General features: G+C 33.0%; 1 protein-coding gene across 7 annotated transcripts in view; it reads right to left on the bottom strand.

The window, feature by feature from the left end:
* Positions 1-26435, bottom strand: part of GRIK2 (glutamate ionotropic receptor kainate type subunit 2) — a 639626-nt gene that overhangs the window by 86744 nt on the left and 526447 nt on the right. For 4 of the 7 annotated variants that reach the window (XM_007169639.3, XM_028163387.2, XM_057528054.1 and 1 more), the window contains 2 exons: positions 19824-19942; positions 15932-16149 (listed from right to left, as the gene is read on the bottom strand). The exons of 1 other annotated variant lie outside the window; for it this stretch is intronic. In XM_007169639.3, the coding sequence (XP_007169701.1) occupies positions 15932-16149; positions 19824-19942 (337 nt within the window). Of the gene's footprint in view, positions 1-15931; positions 16150-19823; positions 20013-26435 lie in introns of those variants that run through there. 2 more of the 7 variants (XM_007169640.3, XM_028163388.2) reach the window with 2 other exon arrangements.

Consider the following 26435-nt stretch of genomic DNA (forward strand, 5'->3'; position numbering starts at 1 on the left):
AAAAAATATTTTTCCCTGTTCAAGAATCCAAGTTGTTTAATAGCAGACCAAAGGTATAAAAGCTCAGCTCCTGCTAAAAATCATTAAAAAATTTTTTGAACATTTGACTCTGATTTCAGGCAACTAATTTCATTGATTATCTTGTTACTGTTAAGAGGAAACTGCTTATCAAATTCATTATGTATTTTCTGAGAATGCTGTTTGATAATGAACATTTTATTATTCTTAAAAATCTTTTATACAACAAACAAGCAGCTTTTCCACTTTGCTCTGCCTTAGCAAGTTGTAAATGCCATTTACGGTGAAATTGGTATCCTATCTTCATCTAGACTCTTGTTCTTTACTTTAGTAAGTAGTACTAGCTTCTTCATTTCTACTCATATCTGCTTCAATAGTATACCTTCATTTTAACTTTGAAAATCTATCCATATGTATTCTTTAAACTAAAAAAAAAAAAAATCATTATTTTTTGTTTAAAATAATAGTATATATTTCTATTTGAATACCAGATGGATTACATAAGTCATTGTAACTTATGACATCTGCATAAAATATTCAAACAACTGCATTATAGTGTTACATCAGTACACAGAAGAAATCATTTGAACTGAATCACTCCATTGCCACTGACTATATCACTGCTGTGTTTATGTGTAATACTAAAAATGACACAAGTGCTACATCACATGCTCTACAGTACAACATCATACATGATGTAAAGTTTTAAAAAAATATAATGTTGTATTTAATGGGAAAATGTCTTCTATGGCCTCAGTTTCAATTTTTTAATTAAATTAATTAAAATTTAATAAAATTTAAAATTTTATTCCTTAGTTGCACTAGCCACATTTCAGGTTTCAATAGCCCTGCATATTTTATTAAAAGCCATAACAAAACAAAAATCCAGTCCTATTACTTAGCCTGAGGTAGCAAAATTCCTTTGAAGAGTTTTGTAGCAAACTACTGATGCTGTCAAAAGTGTTCCCAAATTCAAAGAAAGGAGCAAAGGTAAAATGCTCGTTTCTCTAATGACGACTAATAGCAAATCATTGTATCCTTACTTTCAAGGAATAGCACTGACAATACACTAGTCCTGAGATTTGGAAAGAAACAAAACTCTGAATAAGGCTGAGTTAGGATGGATAAGGTAGCTATTGTATATCTACTGACAATGCAAAAAAATACATATAAGAAATCTTTAGCTACCATTTTTACTTTCAAAATACCATTTTGTTCTTCTAGCCATAAGAGTTTTACTCTAAGAATTATATACATTACAGCATCAGTGTAGAAAAAAGTGGAAGCAACAACTTGCAATGGTTCGACCCCAAAGAGCAGCTCTGAAAATGAAGCCTGGTAGGCTTGATGCTTACTCGCTAGCTGCTTCAGTAAGACAAAGGCTACATATAGTGATCTCAAGATTTCTGTTTGCACAATATTAGTTCTTAGGCACCTTCAAATGCAGACAAATTCTTTCTGACTTTGGAAGATTACCCTCTTCTTAATGCTAATTTATTTGGCTTCTTGAGAAGGAATTTTGTTTTTTTTTTTTTAATTCACTTCTTTTTTTTTTTTTTTTTTCTCACAGACATAAATAGCTCTAATGCTTTCCCTGGATTCCAAGGAGATCTATGTCATGGATAGCAACACCTTCAACGTCAACATAATAATTGTCACCATCAAATTTGCTCCTTATGAGGTCCTTTATGAAACATCTTCCTAAGGGTTATAGTATTCCAGGTAGACTTAAATATGGTTGTTTTAACTATGTTCATATCTTAGTCATGGCCATCTATGTCGTCACCTCCTTCCCTTTTGATAAAATGGATTCCTAATTCACCCAGGTAAGTTCTGTTTATTTGTTGGAGTCAGGTTGGGGTTCCCTGCTGCTGGTATACCCTGAGCAGCCTAGTATAACTGGGAAACTGAAGTCCAACCCAAATGCATTCAATGTTAACTCTTTGTGAGAGGAGCACAGACATGCAAGTGATCTTTCTCATTCATAGAAATGTGAAGGCTGGATAAAGTGCAGCTAATAGACAAAGAAAAATGTTTCTATGATCATTCCTCTAAATGTTTATTAATATAGTTTAACCGAAAAAGGGTAATGACTATTTCTATATATTTCTATTACATGATATTTTTCCCTCTTTTATTTGAAGACAAGATTATATTAGGAAGTCTAAACAGATAACTTTTAATATCATCTCCCTACTGATGTTAATTTAAGGTTTGTTTTAAAATATTTATTAAATTTAATATTTGAAAGCATTGAATTTCTGATATTTTAATCAAGTGAACATTAAAAATGAATATCCCAATCGCTTAGGTATTTAAGTTACAAGTGATTTCTCTGCTGTATATATGAGTTTATATAAGAACATACTTCAAAATTTTGCAATGACTAAATGGAATGGGTTTGGAAATTAGCAAAAGGCTATTTGTTTTAAACTCTGTCTCAAGAAAAAATTATTTCTGAAAGTATCATAAGAACATTCTTATAAGCTATTCTACTGAATCTTTAAAGTATATTCCTGAAAAGAGCATCATTACTTGTGCTCAGTGAAAACAGAAGAATCTGTGTAGCTGTATTAGGGCTAAAAGTCTTTAAAATTGAAATACGAGGAAAACCAATGAGATCAAAATATTATATATCTATAGAAAAAATGCTGGAGGTTATTGTGACAAGATACCAAGAACTGTCTTTGGAGGTTGGACTTGGGACATTTTCCCCTTCTTTTCCTAAAATTCTCATGAGTCATATGCATTATTTTTATAAGAGAAAAAGAAATTTGCTTCGAATTACAATGGTTAATATTCATGGAGAGGAAGAACAATTAAAAATGGGAGTTTTTCTTCTATTTAAGCATTAATTCTGAACATGAATTGTTTGTCAAAGCAAATCTCACACGTTAATAAAAAAAGACCATTAATTAAACTATTAAAAAAAGACCGTTAATTAAAAAACTATGTATAAGGTATGGATGGAACTGGATTCATGATGCATTTTACTTTTTCAGCTGTATAAGAGTGTAATCCAGAATATTATCTTTAAATAATTATTTTAAAGTAATCTACAATCAAGATCAAATTATTAATTAAACAAAAATGCAACTGAGTGTCAGATCTTAACATTAACCATAGGTAAACTGGATGTATTTCCAGGAACACAAGCATTTATATTGGGGGAAATGGTTTCATCTGCTACAGAGTTTAACAATTCAACTATTAAGCCTTACAATAAGAATCGCAGTAAGTACGTACTGGGAGTGTATCACATGTTTAGTGTTTTACGTAAACGATCTATACGACACAAACTTATATCCCCAGTTTACCTATACTTTCTTACCTATAAGAACACAGAAGCCTGGAGAGGTTAAATTAATCCCTAGTGAGAGACAGATGTAGGATTTCATGCCACAATCTAGGCTATGCACTTAATCATTATGTTAAAATGCATTGCAGTGACTCAACAATTCTTTATATCCATTATTAATGCTTCTTTCTGGTTCTTTGGTCTTTATTTAATTGTTTTTGTAATAAATTAAAGTGAAGCTTAAACTCATAGTGTTCTGAAAACAGTCAAGGGACCTACAAACCAAACTAATTGATGGTGCAGCTTCTAATTAGCTGTAATTACAATATTTAATAAATGAAACACCTACTTTTAGAGATAATCAAATATTTTCACTGTACTCCACTAATGCTATGGTGTATACAATAGGCTAATAACAATCAAAAGCATTATTAAAATGCTGTCGGGAAAGATAAAAGTACAATTTATTGCCAACACTGTACTATTCTTCTACTAAAACAGATTTCATATGGAAACTGGGTATAAGAAAAATAAATTATGTAATCATCCATAATTTAACTCCAATTAAGATGGCATGTCTTATTCTTACAAAACACACTCATTCAAGCACTTTTGCACATACACACACATTCACTCATCCGAAATGTTCTTTATTTATTACTATTGAAGAATTTCTCTGAATACTGGAGGTCAATGAAAGTGCTCACCAGTATGCATTAGACATTTAAACAATCATAGACACTGCCAGGGTCACTAATATTACAGCAAAAAAAAAAAATTTGAGTTACTTTAGAATCTGATCCCTTTAAGACATTTAGCAGTAATGTTTAATCTAGTCATATTTTAAAAGCAATAGTTTTAGGAATCTGTTATAGTCAGCTTGCAGTTATCAACACCTATTAACGAACTCTAAAGTTTATTTTGTTCTTTTCCCAATCTGTGTGGGGTTAGGAGGAAGGATATAAAAAACTAGGAATGAGTTATAAATTGTTTACTACTTGTGAATATGCATGATGATTGAGTATCAAATCATTGAGTGTCAGAAGGGCTGATGATCTTATATTTTGTTTGCTTCCAAAGGGGAATAACAGTTCTGTGCTGTCTTTAAATAGAAATCTATCAAGTATCAAAGATGGCAGCAGCAGTAAGTAATAGTAAACTTCATTTTGCTTTATGATGAAATGAAAGGACCAACTAAACTACCATGTGATGTCTTAAATCAGCTCTTAATATCAAAGAACAAAGTGATATTACTGCTATTTGGACTTCTGGAAAGAAATAAGAAGACAAATGAACAAAAGAAACTTCAGCTGACCAAAGATGCTAATTAGTGTAAATTCCATTTGCAAAGAAAGAATAGCTTCCCTCCAAAGAGACATCACAGTGCATGCAAAATCAAGAACATTAACTGCCAAGGACATTCTGGATTTAGTAGAAGTTTCAGTGTTTTCACTCTGTAATTAATGGACAATCTAGAGGAATAAGAATAATATGTCTTTTTTGATATTCTAAAGTTAGATGCCCCACCTCCAAAAAACGACCACAAAAACAGTAAGCATGATTAATAGCTCTTAGCCACAATGCCAGTAAATATAATCTCAAAAAATTTACAAAACAGAGTCTGGATTTTTTGTTTGTATATTTGATTTAGAAACACCAAATCATGCTTTTATTCAGCTATTTATGTAAAAGAAATGAATTTTTCATTTTAATTATTTTTTAAGAAATAAAACATGCCAGTTTTTTGATAATATTTATCTCAGCCTATTTTTATGTATCCAAAAATATGCGCTTCTTGAATTTCCTTCGAAGTTTTGCCTAACCAGTGGCTATGAACTCTTACAGTGACGATATTACCCATTATCCAGCATTTGACATGACAGCTCAACATCACTTCATTAACTGACTTTCGAGTTTTCTCCCTCCCTGTGGGGCCCTCTCTCCTAAGATTGATGAGGTGCGACACAGTGTTTGAGCTGCCATCCTGACTTGACAAACAGCAAGAGTGGTCCCTGCACAGAGCAGAGGAAGGAGGGCAAAGGAGAGAGAGAACCTCAGTGTATCCTGGAATAACAGCAGCCTCACACACTTGCTTTCCAAGGGAATTAAAACATCTTTTCTCAGACTTTACACTTCAGTCAAACACATGACTTCTTCCTTTCAAGTTCCCCAAAGCTTCATTGGTACATACTGAAAATGTAACAATTAGAGAGGGATTAAACTTTTGTCCCTGTGATATTTCAGAGAAGCTAAGATAAAAGTTGCTACTCCTTCCAAGTTTAAATACATTGAAGCTCTAATCACTTATAATTCCCAGAATGGTGTTATTGCTTACTTTTTAACTATTGAATTCACTCTGGCAGAGCTAGGGTAATAAAACCCATCATATTCTAATTTTCAGACAGCTTGATAGAACCAATGTTCTTAGTATAGATAAAGTGTAATGGAGCACTTTCTTTCCCATAGGAAAGTCTTTGACTCATATGCTCTGATGCCAGCTAGCCTTCACATCTGCTGTTTCACCATTGATAGCTGTAACTTGGCATGCTAAACTAGTGTCTGATGAAGCAGCTTTCCTCAAAGGCACCATTTTATTTCTTGCAATGGGAACATAGTAAAATGGTGTTGGTTTTCTGTAGGCCTTATGCAAATCCCTGTAATAAACATAGGATCAGGCCTCACATACAATACATTGTGTGTTAGTTGAGGAAGGGGGAGGGAGACAACCTCTTTGGGTAAAAATCACCCCCTTACTCTGCCAATAAATTAAATGCATCATAAAGAAGTGGTTGAAATATTTCAAACTTGACTAATTAATATCAAAGCCGTAAGAGGCACTGAAAAGAATACAAAAACACTTCAAAGATACCAGTTTATAATATTAAACAAAATATTATCATTTAACCTAATGTTAACAGTAATCCATTACCCACACCAATATCTTGACACTATTAACAGAAAAAAAATAATAATTTGGGAGAGTTAGAGAAATGATATGGCTACAAAAATCTTTGGTGAGATATTTTTTTTAGATTTCTAGAAAAAGTGTCTGAGGAAGAACACAGCAACGTGAAGAGATGAAAATTTCAGTAATAAAATTAATCATTAATCTAAACTGATTGCTCAGATACACTGGTGTTCAATCACATAAAGCTTTTGTTTCACTCATTTAAGTATGTAGAAAAATTTAAAAAGTAAATTATCCACAAACTTGAATACACGAAGTAAACAAAAAATTCAAAATGAAGTCTCTATTTATTCTAAATAACCATAGAGTTATTACCCAGGTTAGTAACTTGCAAGCAAGTTACTAGAACAGATTTTGGCCTGGAAGCCTAAATATATCTTGTTTTCCCATCCCCCAAGATAGAGCAGAATGTCATGTTTGAGGAACATGTTGTTTCAGTTTAGATCTGCAGGGGGATATTGAAGAATTATCAAGTGACACAAAGGAAGACTTCAATTAGAATTATGTAATAAGTTACCCCCATCCATTAATATAGGTACATTCTTTTTTCTACAACAAGGAAAGGAGTGACAGTAGTTCACCAAATATTACAGGATCAAACAATAAGCTCAGGCAAGAAAACTACCTGAGCCCAAATCTCAAACTACTTCTCAGAACCCAACTTAATATATACCTATAGTGTGAAGTACTTCACCTCTTCTTAATCTCCTCCCCCTTAGGAAAACACAAAAGTTACATGTACAATCCTTCCAATACTCTAATATGCCCCTTTATGGGTCTCTTCTTTAATTTCCCCTCCACGCCCCCCCCCATGATAGAAGAAACTGCAATAAAAGTTTATAAAGGAAAGGTGAATTCACTGCTCAAGTCCCATAGAACATATATTTTCTCAACTTTTTAGAGACACAAGCAAAAATCAGGATTTACCCCACCATACTTCTCAGAGAAAGCTCTAACCTTCTGCATACTGCTACAAGACAATTCTTATGCATTCCTATTGGGGGCCTCCAGGAATGTTATCAAAAGTGAAGATGTAATTAGATTATTTATTCTCAGCAAATCTGTTGAAAAAGGCTTTAAATGTAATTCAGGTAAATAATTCAAAAGAAGTAAGAATGTGGTCAGCAGAGTTATCATTTCATGCCTCTAATATTTTCTGGGGTCTGGGTTTCAGAAGAGAAGAATGCTCACCCTAATATGAAAGAAATGGAAGTAGATGCAATCAGTTATTAACTATTATTGCCAATAAAGAAGGGGTTATTTAAATTTCAAATTAAATTAACTCTCTCTGCACATTAGAATCACCAGAGGAGGTTACAAAAAACTCAGATGTCCAGGATCCTACCTCAAGAGAGTTTTAATTACTTGACTTAGAGAGGGGTGTGGGGCTCGGTATTCTTTAAAAGCTCCCCAAGTGCTTCTAATGTTCTAATGTGCAGACAGGTTGAGACTACTGATTTAAACAAATGGATATTTTAAAGATGTTTGAAACTTAGTGGATGATCTATCCAAATTGGACAAAATAATGACTCCATCCCTTGAGAAAGGAAAACTGATATGAAAATCAAGAATATTCTCTTATTCATCAGAGTGGTATACTGTCCATCACAGACAAGACCGTATTTCCATATGATGTACATGCTATCTAGTTCTACTGGTTGCCATATTTCCTAGGACTTCGGTAGATAAAAAACTAGCCCCATGAGTTAAAGTAGCGCTTTAACTGGGGATTCTGATAAAGTAGTCAGTATGACTAGTTTTACTGGGCTCTGGTCTAGAATTTATGATGCATGCATAGGGATTTGTTTTTCTATCAACAAACCAAAAATTTTAATCACAAAACTTAGATGTTAATATATCTATGCTCATGTTAATACTTGAGTTTTAAATTACCTTCTAGGCACAGGGACAATATCCCCCATGTGAGACATAAAGCTGACATTTGAGACCCTTTTTCTCTAACTTATTGAGGAGAAAAGGGGGTTGTCATTACTAAGCATAAACTGACTCCAGGTAAATAAAATTACCTAAAAACAAAGCTATGTGGCTGGTTAGCAATACCTAAATAAACAGGGCAACTCTTACATGAGCAAGTATTTAAGAAGTAATCCCTGTACTTACTAAAGTACCATAGTGAATTTTCTAATTATTATATTGTCAAAGAATCCCTTCTGGATAATGGTAGAAAATGATTAGAATATATAAAGTAGTAAATCTGGTACACAGTGAAAGACATACTTGATTTCTATCCATGTGCAAATAATTATTGAACCTTTTCTTTGCAATGACCATACTTAATGAGGAATTTGTTATATAAAATATAAAAGTCTTTTAAAGAATAAGTCCTGCAGATCTAATGTGCAGAATAGTGATTATAGTCAACAATACTGTGTTATAAACTTCCAAGTTGCTAAGAAGCAAGATCTTAATTGTTCTAACCACAAAAAAGAAATGATAATTTTAATGTCATGGAGGCATTGGCTAATGCTAGACTGGTAACCATATTGCAATATATAAATTTCTCAAATCAAAACACTGTACATCTTAAAGTTACAAAATGCTGTATGTTGATTATATCACAATAAAAATAAATAAAATAAATACAAAACTAACTTTAAATATCTTTCCCATCTTCAAAAACTATTGTAGGTCAATTTCCTGAATACGCAAACTGGAAATTCCCAAGTATTCTACCATCAATATAAGAAGAGGAAATAAACATTTATTTCAGAAAACACTTTTCAATCTGAAAAGTAACTACAGATGCCATGTTGATATTTTACTTTTCTAATGTATAAATCTCTTTATAGTAAATATATTATAATTGAATTATCACCACTGCTCTAAATAAAAATAACAGAAATTATGTTTTGCAGAAATTAAGAAATATCTAATGAATGGTATGTTTCTAAATCCATTTATTAAGTGCATGCAATAAACTGCCAACTTTTTACATTCTATCCCTTGACTCAAAAATTACTTATGTTCTTTTGGCATTTAAGAAGCAAAATTCACTCAAGCTTTCAAAACGTCATTACAGGCATGCCATACCAGCAATTCAGGCTTAAAAACCTATACTGTCACCCCAGCATAATTTAATTTTAGAAGACCATTGAACTGATAAGCTCAGAATAAGTAGCAGACTATAAAGAACGTGTTATAGTTGTATCTGCCCCAATGGCTTAAGGCAAATGTTTTAGAACCTTAATATGATCAAGCAGTTGAGGTCATGTAGGTGAGCCAAAATGTCTAATGCACTTAGCTCTTCTGAATAATGATGGATATGCCATGATGTCTTTGGCTATTACTTTTATTGTTGATACTATGAGTCCCTTGGCTATTGCTTTCATAATTAATAAGTCACTTAACCTCTCCATGGCCCAGTTTCCTCATCTGTTAAATGAGCATAATGATAATTGCTTCCTACCTTCCTTAGGGGTTGCTGTGAAGATTAATGAGCTGGCATTTAGAATGTACTGAGTTCTTCTAAAGAGGGGAACTATGCATAAACAAAAACAAAACAAAACAAAATAAAACCCTCTTTGTTGCTAAGTAACAAGAAATAAAACTACCCCCCCCCATGGATTAATCCACTTGCTTGCATTCCTAACACTGTAAACTTCATACACTTCTGAATAAATTGACTTTTTAACCCAAGGTTAAAACGGAAATTCCATAGAGGGCTACATATTTTGAAGAAAACTTTTTAGCTCTCTACAGAGCAGAGAAATTTTGAAAGTAAACACACATTCTACCTAAAACCTCTGTCATAGATGTTCCATCAATGAATGCGATATTCATTGTGCCAATAGATAACCGTACAGAATTTGATTTAAAAAAAAGTGAGTTGCCACCTTAAAGGAAACCTAACTATGTAACACTGATAACAGATAACAATGAAATCATTAGAGGAGGTTGGGAAAATGGGAATCTGTAAACTTAGGGGGCAATAATATTTTTAAAGTGTGTTTTATAGTAACTTAGAAGATAGAAAGCATACTAATAATCTTCTGGACTTGGACAAAGAAATATTCAGACAAATAGACATAATATTCAAAGTACCAGCTGGTAAATTTAGCTACATAGGATAAGGTAGTACAAGAAAGAGATACACTATTAACAATAAGAAGAACAACAAAGAGGAGGAGGAGGAAATAATTTTATAAAGAACTGGGCAGTTTGCAAACAGAATTTAGAGGTGATATGGAGGAGCTAGAATTTGTATGGTTGGGTAATAAAATTGTTTGCGATCTTCAGTGTCTCAAGCCAGTAAAAGTTCTCAAAATTGTTTCAACATGGCTCCAGGCCTTAATTAAAAATCAGATTAAGCATGTTGCCTTGAGGTGCTTTGTTAAAACCTCTGAAAAAGTTAAGGAAATGCCTTGTAGATTTTCTCCTCTGGATTAAAAATCTTCTAGCCCAAAGTAGCAATGATTAAGTCTAGAGAGAGGCACATTTTAATATGAACTGTGGGTGTGGTTTTTAGATTATAAATGGACTCAACTGGATATATTTAAAGGCCAAAAAAGCTTAGCAGAAATAGAGTCTGTTCCAAAGGTATTAATAGAAAAGCCTCTGGGCCTCCAAATTTCTAGGAGTAGGACAGCTGACTTACAAGCTCAATGAAGGTTTATGTTACATGCCACTAAGAGTTTTTGGTCATTTGTTAAGCAACATTATTGTGGCAACTGTTAACTAATAGAGCCCAAAACACATGCAAAGTCTGTGCTGGGAACTGGAGATCCAAGTGTAAATGATACAGATTCAATTCATGTACCCGTGCTGTGCAGTGTAGTATGGAAACAGAAGAACCAATGGAATACAGTTTGGGGTGATAATTTAATAACTGAGGTATACGTGCTCAGAGAATTTAAAAAAGGAGTACCTTACCCAGACTGGGTCGATTTGGGTAGAGGAAAGGATCAAGAAAATTTGCCTGGATTAATTGAATTTGGATCCAAGGAATAAAGAAAATATAACCAATTAGGTTGGTAGATAAGGGCAGAAAAGCATTAACAGAAGGAGGTGTATCATGTAGTCATCATATGACACGGACTAACCAGTTTGGCTGGAGTTTAGAGTGTGAGAGCAGCTGGCTAAAAAATAAAAAGAAGTCAGACCACAATGTGCCTTGTAAACCTGATAAGGAGCTAGGTTCTTATCCTAAAGCAAAGAAGGGGGGTGATTTTGGAGGGTGTTAAGTCACCTTGTAGAGTGTAGAGAACAACAGGGAAAAAAATTGGGAAAGAGAAATGTTGCAAAACCCTGGACAGAGGTGACACTGTTCTGAACCAGGATGGCAGTAAAGGAAACAGAAGGATATATAGGAGGTAGACAAGTGTTGGGAGGTGCTGGGAGATGCACAATATTTGTCTAAGATTTAACACAATCCCTTCCACATAAGAGATAAGTAAATATTTATTGAATAAAAATTTATTCTTAAAACTGAACATCCATATCCTATAATTGAGAGCATACGATGCATGATGAAACTGGCTGAAATAAGACATCCTACTTATTAGATTACAAAAAAAAATTAAAATTAAGAAAGAACATATTTTCATATTAAGTACTTTTTAAAGTTCCCTTTACCTGTGATTTGGCATAAATTCCCAAAAGAATTGTTAATTGCATCTCAGTATACTATTTCACAATACATAGCCTAGAAAATAGCTTCTGAGAACTGCCCCCTCAGATTTTTAAAAAATTTCACTTATCAAATTATTCCTTCTTTGTGACAACAATAATGAGAAGAATGAAGCAATTTAAATAAGATAAACATGGTGTGATCTTTTAAAATCTATTTTAAAATTATCTAGTTGTGGGTCATAGGAACATAATTTACTTGACTATGTTTAAAATCATTCTAAGTTCTGAATTTTTAAAATTAGCCATGTATTCTAGTATCGGTAATTTATAATGTCTATCAAGCTTTTATTAGGCGCTTAGCATATCATGTAGAGTTTTCATTTAACATTAAAAAAAATTGTGAGAATGGTTCTGTTAGTCATTCTAATTTAGAGATGAGGAGTCAGAGGTTGACAAGGGGCAGTGTCTCATCTAAATACAGCCAATAGGTGGTGGAGTCTGAAATTAAGCTCAGGTTTCTCTGATTCCATAGTTTCTTTCCCTCTCAGCAACTATTCTAAATTGTAGACTATGTGTTCAGAAGTATTAAGTGATTCACATTAGGTATCTGATACCATTTTAATGTCATTTTAACATGTGGCAGAAATCTTTTCTAATAACCATGAAAGAGGATATGCATTTCCTTTGATACCTTTTGGGAAGACAGACTATATCAGCATATGTGGCAAAGCCAGAGATTTCAGGTAGACCAAATCCACAGAGAGAATTTGTGGAAATTGAAAAACCTGAGTCATAAGTTGCACAGAAACAAGGTGATTTCAGCATCATTTTGTAAAACATATGACTTACTTTGAAAATATAGAGATTCTCAAAAGAGACCATAACACCTACAGGCTATAGCTGAGTTATATAGTTTTTATATAGTTATAGCTAAAGTTATACTTCAAGGAGAAAGAATGTGCTGTTGCTGGGTGACATTCTGTAGAGTGTTCAGCCCTGGGGTGAGATTTCAGTTCTGCTACACCAAGTTCCCAGATTCTCAGAATGTTTTATCCCTACTTTATTGTTTTTCAATAAAATCCTTGGGCCCTCAGCAATTTTATTATCTAAATATAATTAAGAACATATTGGTGATGTCATATAGCTTTCTATTGTTTTACATGGGATAACACTGAAGAAGCACCATCTGTTCGATTTTGAGTTATTTTGCCAGTCATGGCTTTACATTTATCCCTGGAGAGAATTTGTGTGGAGTGTAATGGATACAGAAGAAAAGAAGAATGAACTCTTCTTGAAGACAATATACATGTAAGGTCAATGAACTAAGTCAAGTATGTTCTTTGGAAGAGGAATTATTCAATGTTGTAGAATGGTGGTGTAACTCTGTGTTTTGCAATACTGAAGACTCACCCCCTTTAAAGCCAGGTATCTTGAGCCAGCTTTTGCTTGTAGTAACACAACTTTAACATTCTTTAAAATAATTTTCTGGAACTGAGCTGTTTCAGAATAATGAGTTAACAGCAGAGTCTTGTTCAATTAGTAAAAACAGGATGGAAATTCCTTTAGAAATCAATGCCTTAAGGGTGCTTCCTAGAGTGTTTGTATGCATTGCTGTTAATTAAGAAATAAAAGAATGGTATCAGATGTAAATCGACTATACACAATAGTCTTGGATTCATTGTAGAATTTCAAAATGACCATGCAGTTGCTTCAATTATAGATTGCTAGGGAATTTTTTTTTTTTTAATTTCATACCAATGGCTGGTATAAGTAGATAGTTTAACAAGCCACAATATGAGGTTGAAATTAGTATCATTTAGGGCTACACCAAAATAACTAAAGAAAAATCAACATTTACTGTATCCTTTTAAATTCTAATGCTTTTTCAAATTTCAACAGTAAGAATTCAGCATGTGATAAAGTTATCAACATAATTGTCAACTTAGTGATTATCACTGTGTGGTTTTTATTGTGACAATTGTACATTCCAAAAGGCTTCAATTTTACAGAAAGAAAGTCTGTGCTGTTGGAAACAGAAAGTTGTTTCATGTCACTTTTCTCTGGGTGCTAGAGGCACCCGTGTGTGAGAAAGGAAAATGAGATGAGAGTAAGAAGAAAAGTGAACAGCAAAGAAAAGTGAAGTTAGGCAAAATGACACTGCAAGAGAGCAACTGAATTAAACAAAAAACAAAATTAGCAAAACAGAAGTTGGAAAGACAAGAAAGACAAAGAAGGGAGAAAATAAGCTTAAAGACGGGGAAAAGGAGAAAAATTTTAAACACTGATCTTCCAGAGTTATACCTTGCTCATAATATATAAGAACTTTGAAACTTAAGATATTTGAGCCTTCTAGAAAATAAAAATAAAATTTAAACTCTGAAGTATTTGTGAAACAGAAATAATTACTTCTGGTATCAAATCACTTGCATTAGTATTTTATTTGTATTATTGTACAAAGTCAACTTCAAAATTCCCTTGAATATTGTAATAATTTAAATGCATTACATATTCACTCCCAGCAAAGTTAAAGACACCGATGATGTACACTTAGAATTTTCGACAGCTGGTTTCTTTTTTATTAAAAAAAAAAGTGTTTTATAAGAAAAACAATCTATTAATATTAAATAGTCAATTGGGGAAAATTGATCAATTGCAGTTAATATAGACAAATAGCACCATACTGATCATAATGCTTTGCTCATATGATTATTCAATAAATTTGATTAAATGATAATAATTTTCCAATTGAATAAAAAATATGCATCCAATCTTTAATCTAGGCATAAAAAATATTCTCTTTGAAAGTAATGAAATTTTAAGAATTATATAGATTTGACTAAAACAATCAATCTATCTCATTCTTTGGGTATTTGGTGTCCTCCAGAACCCTAAAAGAAGCCGATTTAATTTGGTAAGAATTTTTACAAAGAAAGTTGCATAATTATTTGGCAAAGTTAAGTAAAACCCAGTTATATGATCCTTGATCTAGTCTTCCCTGTCTCCAACTAAACTATAACCTTCTTAAAAGTGAGAATTAGACGTTATTTGCTCTAGCATACCCAACGTGTAGTACAATTTCTGGTACTCAGTAGGCACTTACTGAATGTTGAAAGAATTTGCTTTATAACTGGAGTCAGTTATTTTTTTAAAAGAAAAACCATCTACCACTTCTACTACCCACTTGAACTGCCAACTGCATTCGTGTGAACAGTTAAGGAAAATACCAAGGCTTAAAAATTTGCCCAAACTACAAACAACGTAAAAATACTTAGTAAAATAGAAAAGAAATTATGACGTGATACTGATTCCCTAAAATGGAATCTCCTCGTTGGGTCTACTCTGGCCCAGTGAGATCAGCAGAAGCAAGGAGAAGATCTGAATAATAAAGAGGAGAGCAAGATACTCTATATGCTTGGAACTTGGTGCAAGCACACCTTCCATTTAAATGTTCCACAGGCTGACCCACTGCAAACCATTGCAAGTTCAATGGGGTAGCCCATTTTGAGATTCTGTGTCTTCCAGAATATTAGATGGATGAAGGTCCAGAGAATAGGAACTGTTCCTGCTTGTTTCTAACAGTCCTTATTTTCCTTCTTTTTCTATAGGCTCTGAACAAGTTGACCTTGTCTCATCATAACAGAAAGAAATGTGTGTATGGAAAACATTCTTACATGTAATCATTCTATTCTTCTGGAATACCCATGCCTTGTAGAGTCTGACTCTACTATTCAATCTTCAGTAAATATATTTATTTATTTATTTACATTCAAAGATAAAACATTGTTGGGGAAAAATAATTTTACTTTTTTACAGATTCTCCTCCAAACAAAAATGGAATACTTATAAAGCAACAACTCCTTGCCATTTGCAAGTATAAAAATGTTTTGCCTTGATGGTCGTATATTTAGTTGTATACCTCTCCACCACCTGAGGAATATGCTATTGATTGTTCTGCACAAATAACAATGTCGCTACACTCTTAAATTCATTAATAGAAAAAGGTTTGTTGGCATTCTATCATCTTAATACATAAATTTTGGATAACCAGTAGGACTTACCTTGAAAAAAGTCATGGTTGCACCATCCTCTACCGTTCCATACTCTATCTTGGTTTGTTTAGCTAAATCATCAGCAGAGTCAATAGGGGATTCCATGCGCTCCACTGTCAGAAAGGCTGCTAAGTTAGCAGTATACGAAGAAATGATGATAAGTGTGAAAAACCACCAAATGCCTCCCACTATCCTGGTGGAGAGCGCTTTGGGCATGAGCTCAGAACCTAACAGAGATTGGGGGGAAAAGGTGAAACGAATACAGAGAATTTGATCAGCAGTCAGGTACTTTTGGTCATAGTGGCAGAATGGAATCACTGTGTAATAAAAGCTTAAATCACAGATTTACATATCTCTGTAGTAAGCAAGGAACAACCATTGGGAGGGCAGAGGCTAATTTCAGATAATACGTAGTCTCTTAGGACATCTGAGTTTAAGTATAGTGACAGGAGACTCAAGTTCTACCTGAGACAGTGCAAAATAAGAATTACATATTAATGACTGGGTAACCTTTATAAAAATAGCCTTAGAAGGGAGAAATCTCTCTCTCTCTCACTCTAGTTTATAAACCACTTTTATAGATTTTCATATCTTGTTAGTTCTGTGGGTTTTCGAAGAAATGACTTAATGTACATTCCAATCCATTTCTTAACAAGCTTTATTTATGTAAAGTTTCATTTTTCATGTGCATGAAGCCCAAAAATCTTGTCTATACTGCCATTTATAAAAGTAACGTTGTAGGAAAATAATTTTAATTATCCACATTTCTTGAGCTGTGGGGTTTAGTCCAGTTTTTATTTTAAAATAGGTAGTAAATTATTTTCTTATGCATAAACAAATGTCTCCTATCACTATAGTTAGCCTCAATGAGGGAAATCAGAATAAGAATAAATAGTGAAGTTGCCATAAATTTATTTTTACACACATATAAAAATTTCATAATTATATTACAAAACATGGCTGGAGTTGCCTGCTCATGGTATTAATAAGAGAATGAGATCTGATAATTATATCTTGCTTTTGAGTATTATTAATTTTATTTAATTTAGGTTAAAAAATAAAATTCTAACAATTTTTAAATTGAGTCCGTTGGTTTTACCACATTATTTGCAGTCTTAATATTGAAACGAACACATATCAGCATGTGTAACTTTTTTTATAAAAAAAGTATACTAAATTTATGGATATATATATTACTATCCACTTTTAATCATTTTGAACCTACAGTCAAGAAAGCATTGGCTACAAATTAATTAATTTTAATAGGGTTTGAGTAAAATGGAATGAAGCAAAGATGGACTCCATTTTCTGTTTTGTTTAACATATTTTTTAATATAATAACGGATGCAGTAAGGTAACTGTATCTTTAGAAGGAATGAAAAATACAACAAATTATTCATGTTAACATTGAAAAGAAGTGGTATCATGACTTGGCTCTATCAAAACAGCCCATCTTATACTGCAGTTCATCTCACCCTACCAATTTCAAACAAACAAACAAACAAACAACATTTTAAAAAGCAGACAGACTTGGACATGACAGCCAACTCCAGCTCCAGACTCTGCCTACCACTCTGTAAGGAAAAAAAACAGAAAAGTACCTTTCTGACGTAGTTGCTCCTAGGCCCTGTCAGACACACACTCGGACACCAAAACACTAAAATATTCAATATTCCCAAGATGATCAGCAGCTATGGCTGCCCAGTCTACTTTTTTTTTTTTTTTTTTTTTTTAACAACAACACCAATAAAGTCAAACAAGACTGGGAAGGAAAAAAAAAAACAGTGGAGACATTCGACAAAAATGGCCCAATTACCACAAGTTCATATCTTACCCAAGGACTTAAACGAGTACCTCCTAGGCTTGTGAATCAGAGCCTGGTTAGGGGCTGACTGTCATGTACTCAAGGTAACGTCATGTCCAGCACTATATCCCACTAATTCCTGGGGAGCTGGGCATCAGCCAGAATAGTATGGGTTCCTCTTTCATGTATCCACCAGCAGTGAAGTAGTTATGTGGCAAAGCAAATGTATATTTGAATTTTTCATTGTTCGGATTACTTGTCATCATTTTCAGAGATATCAGATATAGTCTTATTTCTAATTGCTAGATTGTAAAGATATCAAGTTCATCTCACCAGTATACATATTCAAAAGTCTCCAAATATTTTATAAAATATAAGTAAAAAAGAATATTTTATTTTCCAAAGTGGTAGGAAAAATCACTTAAAAATCTTTATTATGGTCAGATCTTTATTATGAGAATAATTTGTTCCAGGCTATTAAGGTTAATTATTAGCCGGTGACTAGTAATTTGCCTAGGGGAATGGCATAACCCAGTGCTACTTATAAAAGATGCTTGTCTCATAGGATAGATTTTTATTCACTTCTAAAATTTTAAAAGAACTCCAATATTATCTTCCAACTGTAAATAAACCTAAGAAAAAAAACCAAAACAACACTGGACCCAAAGTGTAGGAAAGGGCAAATACAACTACTGATTATTCATTTTATTTAGAAAGAGATGCCACAAAATTAGATTAGTTCATGTAAGAGTTCTCTGAATTTTCAAGTTTTAGGTTTAAATACCTATAAAGCTATATATATGGATATTTATATTTTTAAAAGGAAAAATTATCTCAACTCAGTAGAATTGCTTGCAAAATGTATTTGTTAAATTATTTTTTTTCCTTTTAACATGAAATTACTTATTTTCACTTTAGGAAGTAGTTTATAAATGAAACAGTAATGAATTAATGGATTTATGCATAATATTAAACATGCAAAAGCAAAGTACCTTTTTTATAAACAACATTTTATAACTTAACAATAAATTTTCTCTTCTTCAGATCTGTAATGCAATTACCAAATGAATTTCTTCAAAGTGGATAACAAATACACTTCTAAAATTTAAGGTAAACCTTTATGATAGGTGTGGTAACTCTTACAAAGAAATATGGTTTTTTTCCTTAATCCGGTCATGGTCAGTTGTTCAAATTTTGGGCATTTTGCTTTATTTACTAAATTTTAAAACTTAAAAATATTACATTTTTAAATGCATAAAATAGTCTTCGGTCTTGGCTAATGAAATCTTTTATATTGAGTAGTAGGTCTGACATTAATTTATATAAATATTAAAAGATTAATAAAAGAAATCACAGCAGCAAAAACAAAAATAAATTCAGCTTGGGAGAACTGAGAGTAAAATAATGAATTCATAGTTATATATATACCATTAAGACATATTGCATGTATTATGTCATTTTCTGAGAAATGTAGTTTTTACTTTTACCGTTAATATTATAAATTTTAAATAATTGTGAAAGAGTATTTTTGCATGCACTTCTGAGCATGCAATACTTTATATTCTTATATACTATCAGATGCAGCTAATATTTTACTTGAAAAGGTAACTCTAAATGGTTAAATATTTTATTTTTGCAAATTAATATGCAGTAGATTTACTAATCATGCAATACAAAGGCATCTAGTCATCAAGAATTGATATGAAAGGGAATTTTTTACATCAAAATGAGACAGGAAACAGGAGCAGTACACTGTATTCTTGTCTCAAGGAGATGCAATCTTAATAGTACTTTAAATGCAGCTTCTAGCTAATGGATCAGGTTAGCTTGGTTATCTATGAGATAATGTATCTACTGTGGGTTAAGAAAAAGTTAGATGAGTATACTGTATGTGCAATTGCAAAAGCTAATTATTTTCTCAGAATCTCTCTTGGATGGGATTTGAGAACGCCTAAATGCATTAGGTAGATGAAGAAGCTGGATTATGGTTACATGCAGAGAGGCACCCATGCAAGCGACTTGTGCCAGCAAGAACTGTCACACCCAGCAAAGAGTGGGACATGGTGCCCAAGGGAAATAGCAGGCTGAATCGTATACCTTGCTGCATGAGAGCTCCAACTCCAAACCAGAAACTATTTAGCAAGGTAAAATTGTTTTCCACCACGTCTGAGTCAGGGTTGCAAGGGTGTGGGTTATACCACTCATAGGGACTAAACCTGTGGTAATTGACAGAAGAAAAGAATATGTTTAAATGGCAGTGAGAAGACATTCTATCCAACATTTTTGCTGCAAAAGAAACAGAAAGACAGGTAAGATTAAGTAGAAACCAGAAATAAGCATTTTTATAGTACAATTTCATATGCATGACAGCAAGTTGTAGGTTTTAATGATCCCTGTCCTTATCAGCTAATTACCATGCTAAGATGATAAACAGCATTTCTTTACCATATATGACTTATGAGAGGAAAATCTGTATATCAGTAAACCAAGAACATTTTTTAAGATATAGGCTTTTCACATGCAGGATTAAAAAAATTTGTTTTAAAGACTAGAAAATCATTAAAAAAGAAAACAAACTTAGGTATGAAATAAACATTTTTAAAACTGTGGAAAAATTGTTATAGACAGAAGAAATGATACAAAATCACCCCAAGAATTTTTTGTGATATAACAGCAACTGCCAAAGTGACAGAGATTAAATGATCAGTGAATAATTATACCTCTAAGAAAACAGTACGATGGATTTATTTCTTTATGTGTAACAAACTCACATCTAAATAGAAAACCGAATCAGAATGAACTGCATTCTGATAACATGCTTCTGACATCATTATAGGTTTCAGAGGGAATGGTGATATGCAGGCTATCAAAGCAGTGTTAGAAGCAGGAATGCATATTGAGACTGATTGGTTTCCACTTATTATTTGGTTTCAAACCTACAATTAATTTGAATCACTGTTTTAAGACAAAGAAAACCAATCTAATTTTTGAGGCCAGTTATAGATGGTTTTAGAAATATTAATAACATCTCTCAAATAATTCAAACTGAGGACTTTTTAAATTGTCAAGTGTACACACAAATTAATTTATTCTAATTATAATCCAGATATATGTTTCAGTTAATGGTACTATCAAAAAATATCACTGCCATAATTAAAAATGCTTAGTCTAATTACTAAACTAACAAAATATTTCCTTAATATCTCAAATTTTAAAGCCACTCTTTTATAAACCAAATTAGTGTGTGTGCCCTTTATGAAAGCATTAAAAAATCTTGCATTCAATCAAAGTTATTTGAATAATGTATCTGTCACTTCAGAAAGCCCAATTTTCTTCACAATAATCTTTCTGACATATTAAAATTCTGAAGATCAAACAAACCATTTTCATCTTTCTACTGCAATTTTTAGAACACCCTTGTTTTAATACCCTACCCTTGACAAACAAAGGAATGTTTTGTTTGGTTCTCTAAGTTAAACTGACACACTGAACAGAAAGGTTGATTGGATAGTAATTAAACATTCTGATCTGATTTGTTATGTCTGACTGAAGTAGAACTAGCTTTGGTTTTAGACATTTCATTTTTATTTAAATCCCTTATTACTTTTACCCTAATGCAAATAGTTATATACATTTTTAAAAGTATTTCGAAGTATTAGAATGTTGGTCATCAACCTTTACCCAAGACTGTCTTTAAAAATATTACCATTTTCAATTAACTATCTAAACAATTCATTGATCATCAGAGGCAATGTGATCTAGTGGTCAGATCACAGGCTCTGCAGCTGGACCATGCAGCTCCATGCCCTTGGACAAGTTATATAACCTCTGTTTTTAAACAATAAATATTTTAAAATGTGACTTTGCCTATAGTTACATATTCAGACTCTTATTTTGATTCCTTGATAATTAAACTGTTCTTTTCCCACTCCTGAGAGTATATCAGCTATAAACACAAAGCTGGTCTGTAAGAGCTGGAATTAGTGTTTGTACATCATAAATCCTAGAAACATAACTACAGATATTGAGAAGATGTAATTTGGCTGATCAAGATCACTCGTTTTCACATAGAATTCCATGAGCCTTTGAGTTTTATACAGGTGCTTCAAGGGATTCCATGAAATGAGGGGAGGGAGATGTAGTGATAGGGGTTGGGGAGGTGGAAGTATAAATATGCAGGATTCTGCCCTCCTTTTCCATATATGTATGTATTTATACATGTACATATAAAAATATACATATATTTTTTTAATTCTGAGAAGGTAGGAAAGGCAGGAAGGAATGAAGGAAAAAAGGAAGGAAGGGAGGAAGGAAGGAAGGAAGGAACGGGAAAATGGAGGGAAATAAGGAGGAAGAATCTGGAAACACTGGCACTGCTTTCAAGAGACTAATATCTACTGCAGTGAGGGAGTCCTGTATAACTTAATTGAACAAAAGGAAAAAATGCATGGCAAACTAATACTGAAATTCAAATTATGTACACCTTTCACATTCTCCACTTTGTCTGCTTTTTCCTTAGAGAAGATTTCCAGAGTACCCAAGAGAGGCAGAACTAGCCAACAAACATGCTATTTAACTTGAATTTGTTCTTCATGGTGACACTCAGAAAGCTTTTCTTCTCTCTCCATTTGATTCATTAACATCCTCCTAATCGTGGTAATGTGCATTACCACCATCCTGCACTCACCCCACACACATACTGCACTGGCCTTGTACTGCTTTGCCCTTTGTCTGCTTTATCTCCCTCACGTTTAAGTCAACACAGCTCTGATTCTAGTTTCATTCTCTGGTTGTTTTCTAAACGGAATCACCTCTCCCCTCTAAGATTAACTGCTATGTTAACTCTATCCTTTCTATTTCCAACAGATCTTGCTTCAGTATCTATCCCTTCCTTCCAATTCTTCAGATTTACCACATTTAAAAATTCTATTGGCCTCCATGTTTTTTCTGCCCATAAAAAAAAATTTCAGTCATTTCAAATCTATATATTTCACCCTAATCACTCTCTAGACCTTAAGTGAATTTCCAATGGCCTGACAGTAGACTTTTTGATATTAATATGTCCAATATGAACTCTTAATCTTTCTTCCTAATGCTGCCCTTTTATTGTCTTCTCCATTTCTGTCAATAGCATCACCCGCTGGCATTCCCTAACAACAACTGCAAAGGTCCTGCCCCTAGTCCTTGGTTCACTTATCCTGAACACTTTAGAGTCAACTTCAGTTCTTTTACATTCCTTTTCTCCACAACACTGACCTCCAAACAGTTGTCAATTTATATCAGTCTACCTACAGAAAGACTCTTTCATTTCCTCCCCTCCTCCTTCCCTGTTTATTTCCATTGGCATTAATGCCAGTTCAGGTTGTCATATCCTGTAGCAGTAGTCTCCCAGCTGGTCTTTCCCCTTTTTATTCCAAATGTATAAGCTCCAAATACTGCTTCCCAGTTAATTTTCATGTAGAATAATTTCTGAAATGATACAACTCTATTAAAAACAAATCTTCAATCATGTCTACAGGCTACCTACAAACTTTTAAGCATGGAATTTGAGATCCTCTGCGTTGTGCTCCAAAATACCATTCCAGGATTATGTTCCACTGCTTTTTCTCCTACTCACCAGGCTCTGGCCACTTTCCCCCCAAATCCTATATTGATTCTTATGCATTTCTTTGCTCATCTTGTCCTTTAACCTGTAATTCTCTACTCTCTACTCCTCTCCACTATTCAAATCCTACACCCACCCTTCAATTCCAACTGAATTCCAATACTATCATCTAGCTGTAGTTTTCCTGATCTTTTCTTGGAGTAAATATCTAAGGTAGAGACCAGTGACTAGCCCTCAGTATTCACTGCCTTGCCTGAGTTTTACTAGGAACATTGCTGCCCAGCTAATAAAACTATACTTTCCTTCTTCCCTTGAATGCAACTAAATTTGAACCTCTGCAATATGAACAGAAGTGATGTGTACAACTTCTGAGAATTCTCTTTAAGGATATTTGCCCTGTACTCTCTTTTCCTTCTCCATCTTTTAGGAAATGGTGATGACTACAGACTATTAGAAGCCCCATGTTGAGGATGACAGAGGTGCCCCACCATCCTTGGACTGCACTCCTATAGACTATGGAGTTAAGAGGAATAAATGCTTTCTGATTCAAGGCACTGTATTTTTACCTGTCTTTCTTAGAGAAGCTTAATCAGTCAGTACTTGAATGACTCAGGTGTCCCTCTCTTTTTTACATATCTATAGCACTAAGAGCTTCAGGTCATACCTATGATAGCCCGGCTTCCTCATTATAAATTAATGCACCTATCTTCCCTCTTCTATCAATTGTAAATGAGTACATGCAAATACAGTTTCTGATTTATCATGTGTCTCCTACAAATTTTCTAGCATGAGGTTTTAAACCTAGTGGGCATCTAACGCATATTTGAGCTATTCTGATGCTCTTTTTGCCTATCCTCTCGCTCTTTTTCAATTTCTGGACAAACATCTAAAATGATAATCCTCCTATTTCTCTACACCTAATACCTCCTTAACCCTAAGCTTCCATCTCTGTAAAAGTCTTTTTTGAATCCATTGTCTTTTTTCCTTAAGACTATCACTTAATCATTTTGCAGCTTCTACTAAAATTCTTACTGAACACCAGCCCTTTGATATCTTCTCTTTTACCTTCTGTGATATGTGCTCCTGATTATTTGCTCTCTGCCCCACTAACAGGAGATCCCTTTTGGCTAAATCTTGGCTCTCAGATCTTTCCTCCCTCTTTAATGACCTAACACACTCATGGCTTTAACTCCTGTGCTGATAATTAGAAAACCCTCTTAATTTATAGCCATATTTTCACTCAAAGTATTTCCATTCATCTTTGTATATTCCTACTGAGGCAGCTCACCATTACCTCATGCATAAAATTATTAAAACTAAACCCAACAACTTCTTCCATACTAGCTCTCCTTAACAATTTTTTCCATTCTAAAATGATATAGCACTTCTCTGAGTTCTTGAGGCTTAAATCTTCTTTTAATCTCCTTCCTTAAATACAAACAAATGTGATATGCTTAAGCCATATCAACTTTTTTTTTTATAATGCCTCTTTGTTTTATCCCATCCATGCACTTTCATTTCAGTTCTGAATTGTGGATTTTAGAACTCAATTTTTACTTGCTTCCCGTTTTCTCTATTTTGTTTTGCAAACTATCTTCACATTAAGTTTTGTACCATGAACTCGCCTTCTCTAGAACCGATCAATTCTATTAGCTACTGAATCAGGTTTAACAACATTCTATGCCTCTGAATTTCAACGTTCTATATAATATGACTCAATGTTTTTAACCTTATTCAAACTATTCTGTAGACTGGCCAATTGTCTCACTCTGTCTGTGTTTATGCTATTCTTACTAAGTGAAAAATCCTCTTCCTTTCCGTTGGTTCACCCACTTCACGTTTATTCTCCTTTCTGAAATTCCATAGTGCTTACTTTCTTCCCAAAGCTTACTTTTTTCAAATCTCTATATATTACCTATTGCCTTATGCTCCACTATTGGCATTTCATGTACTAATTTTGTATTCTCAAAATTTTATGATGCCCTTTAGATAGGCTTTTTATCTTTATAATTATCATTATTAATATATTTGTCTGACTTTAGTGCCTAAAAATTACGTTAACAGAATGACTACAGGTATGAGGATTATAAAACTTGAGTTACAGCCACATGTATATTTTGTACTTGGTGACATGTTGCTAAATCTCTGAGCTGAAGGTTTATTTCTAAAGAAGAAGAAGAAAAAAACTAAGCATGAGAGATAATATATGCAAAGCATTTTGCAAACTATGCAGCGCTATACAAATGTTAGCTAAAAGCACATAATCTAAAGATTTCTTACTCTAGAGACTTATATCAGGAAAATAATCTAGGTAATATATGAAAAAATCTGCTCATTGAGGAAATACTTTTTACTGTATTATGCAAAATTTAACATTTATTTGAACATTTTCTCATAGCAGAGGCAAACTACATCTGATTTTTATATTATTACATATTATTTTGAGCCAAGGAGCTATATACTTTCACACATTTGAACACTATTTTCTTGCTGCTTCCTTAACCTGCAGTGACCTTCCTACAAAGGAAAGGAATTTAAATTCAATCTAAGTTGATATCTTCATCATCATTATTATATCATAATAATCCTCAGCTTTCATTGGCATCATAAAGGCAAAAAAAATCTTGTTTGAAAATTTACCAGTAGTAACTGTGATACTATGAATTTTCTGCTCTTCTTTACTCTGCTTAATTATTTAGTTGACACAGCAATTCTTCACCTCATTTTAAATATGGGGTTTAATTAGTTGTAATAGGGAAATTGAACAGCTTTCTAACGGAATTTGTCTTAAACAAAGTAGATATAACCATTTCCAAAATCAAGTATAAACAAACATTTCAGCATGAAAAATACAAAGCTTTTTAGCACTATATACTATTTACATATTGACTATGGTTTTGTTTTTCCTTTCATGGGTATATAATTAAACTGAGGATGTAATAACAAATGATCTATTACTACTTTTCAATTTAAGTGCCAAAGTAATTTAAAAATCTAAAATTTGATATTCAAATTTTCAATAGTATTTTTTTTATTTGTGGGGAAAATACATTATTTTAAATATTGATCCAAGGGTTTATACATTTTATTGAATAAAATATTAT

Source organism: Balaenoptera acutorostrata, chromosome 14 (assembly GCF_949987535.1).
Source record: "Balaenoptera acutorostrata chromosome 14, mBalAcu1.1, whole genome shotgun sequence".
NCBI lineage: Eukaryota > Metazoa > Chordata > Mammalia > Artiodactyla > Balaenopteridae > Balaenoptera > Balaenoptera acutorostrata.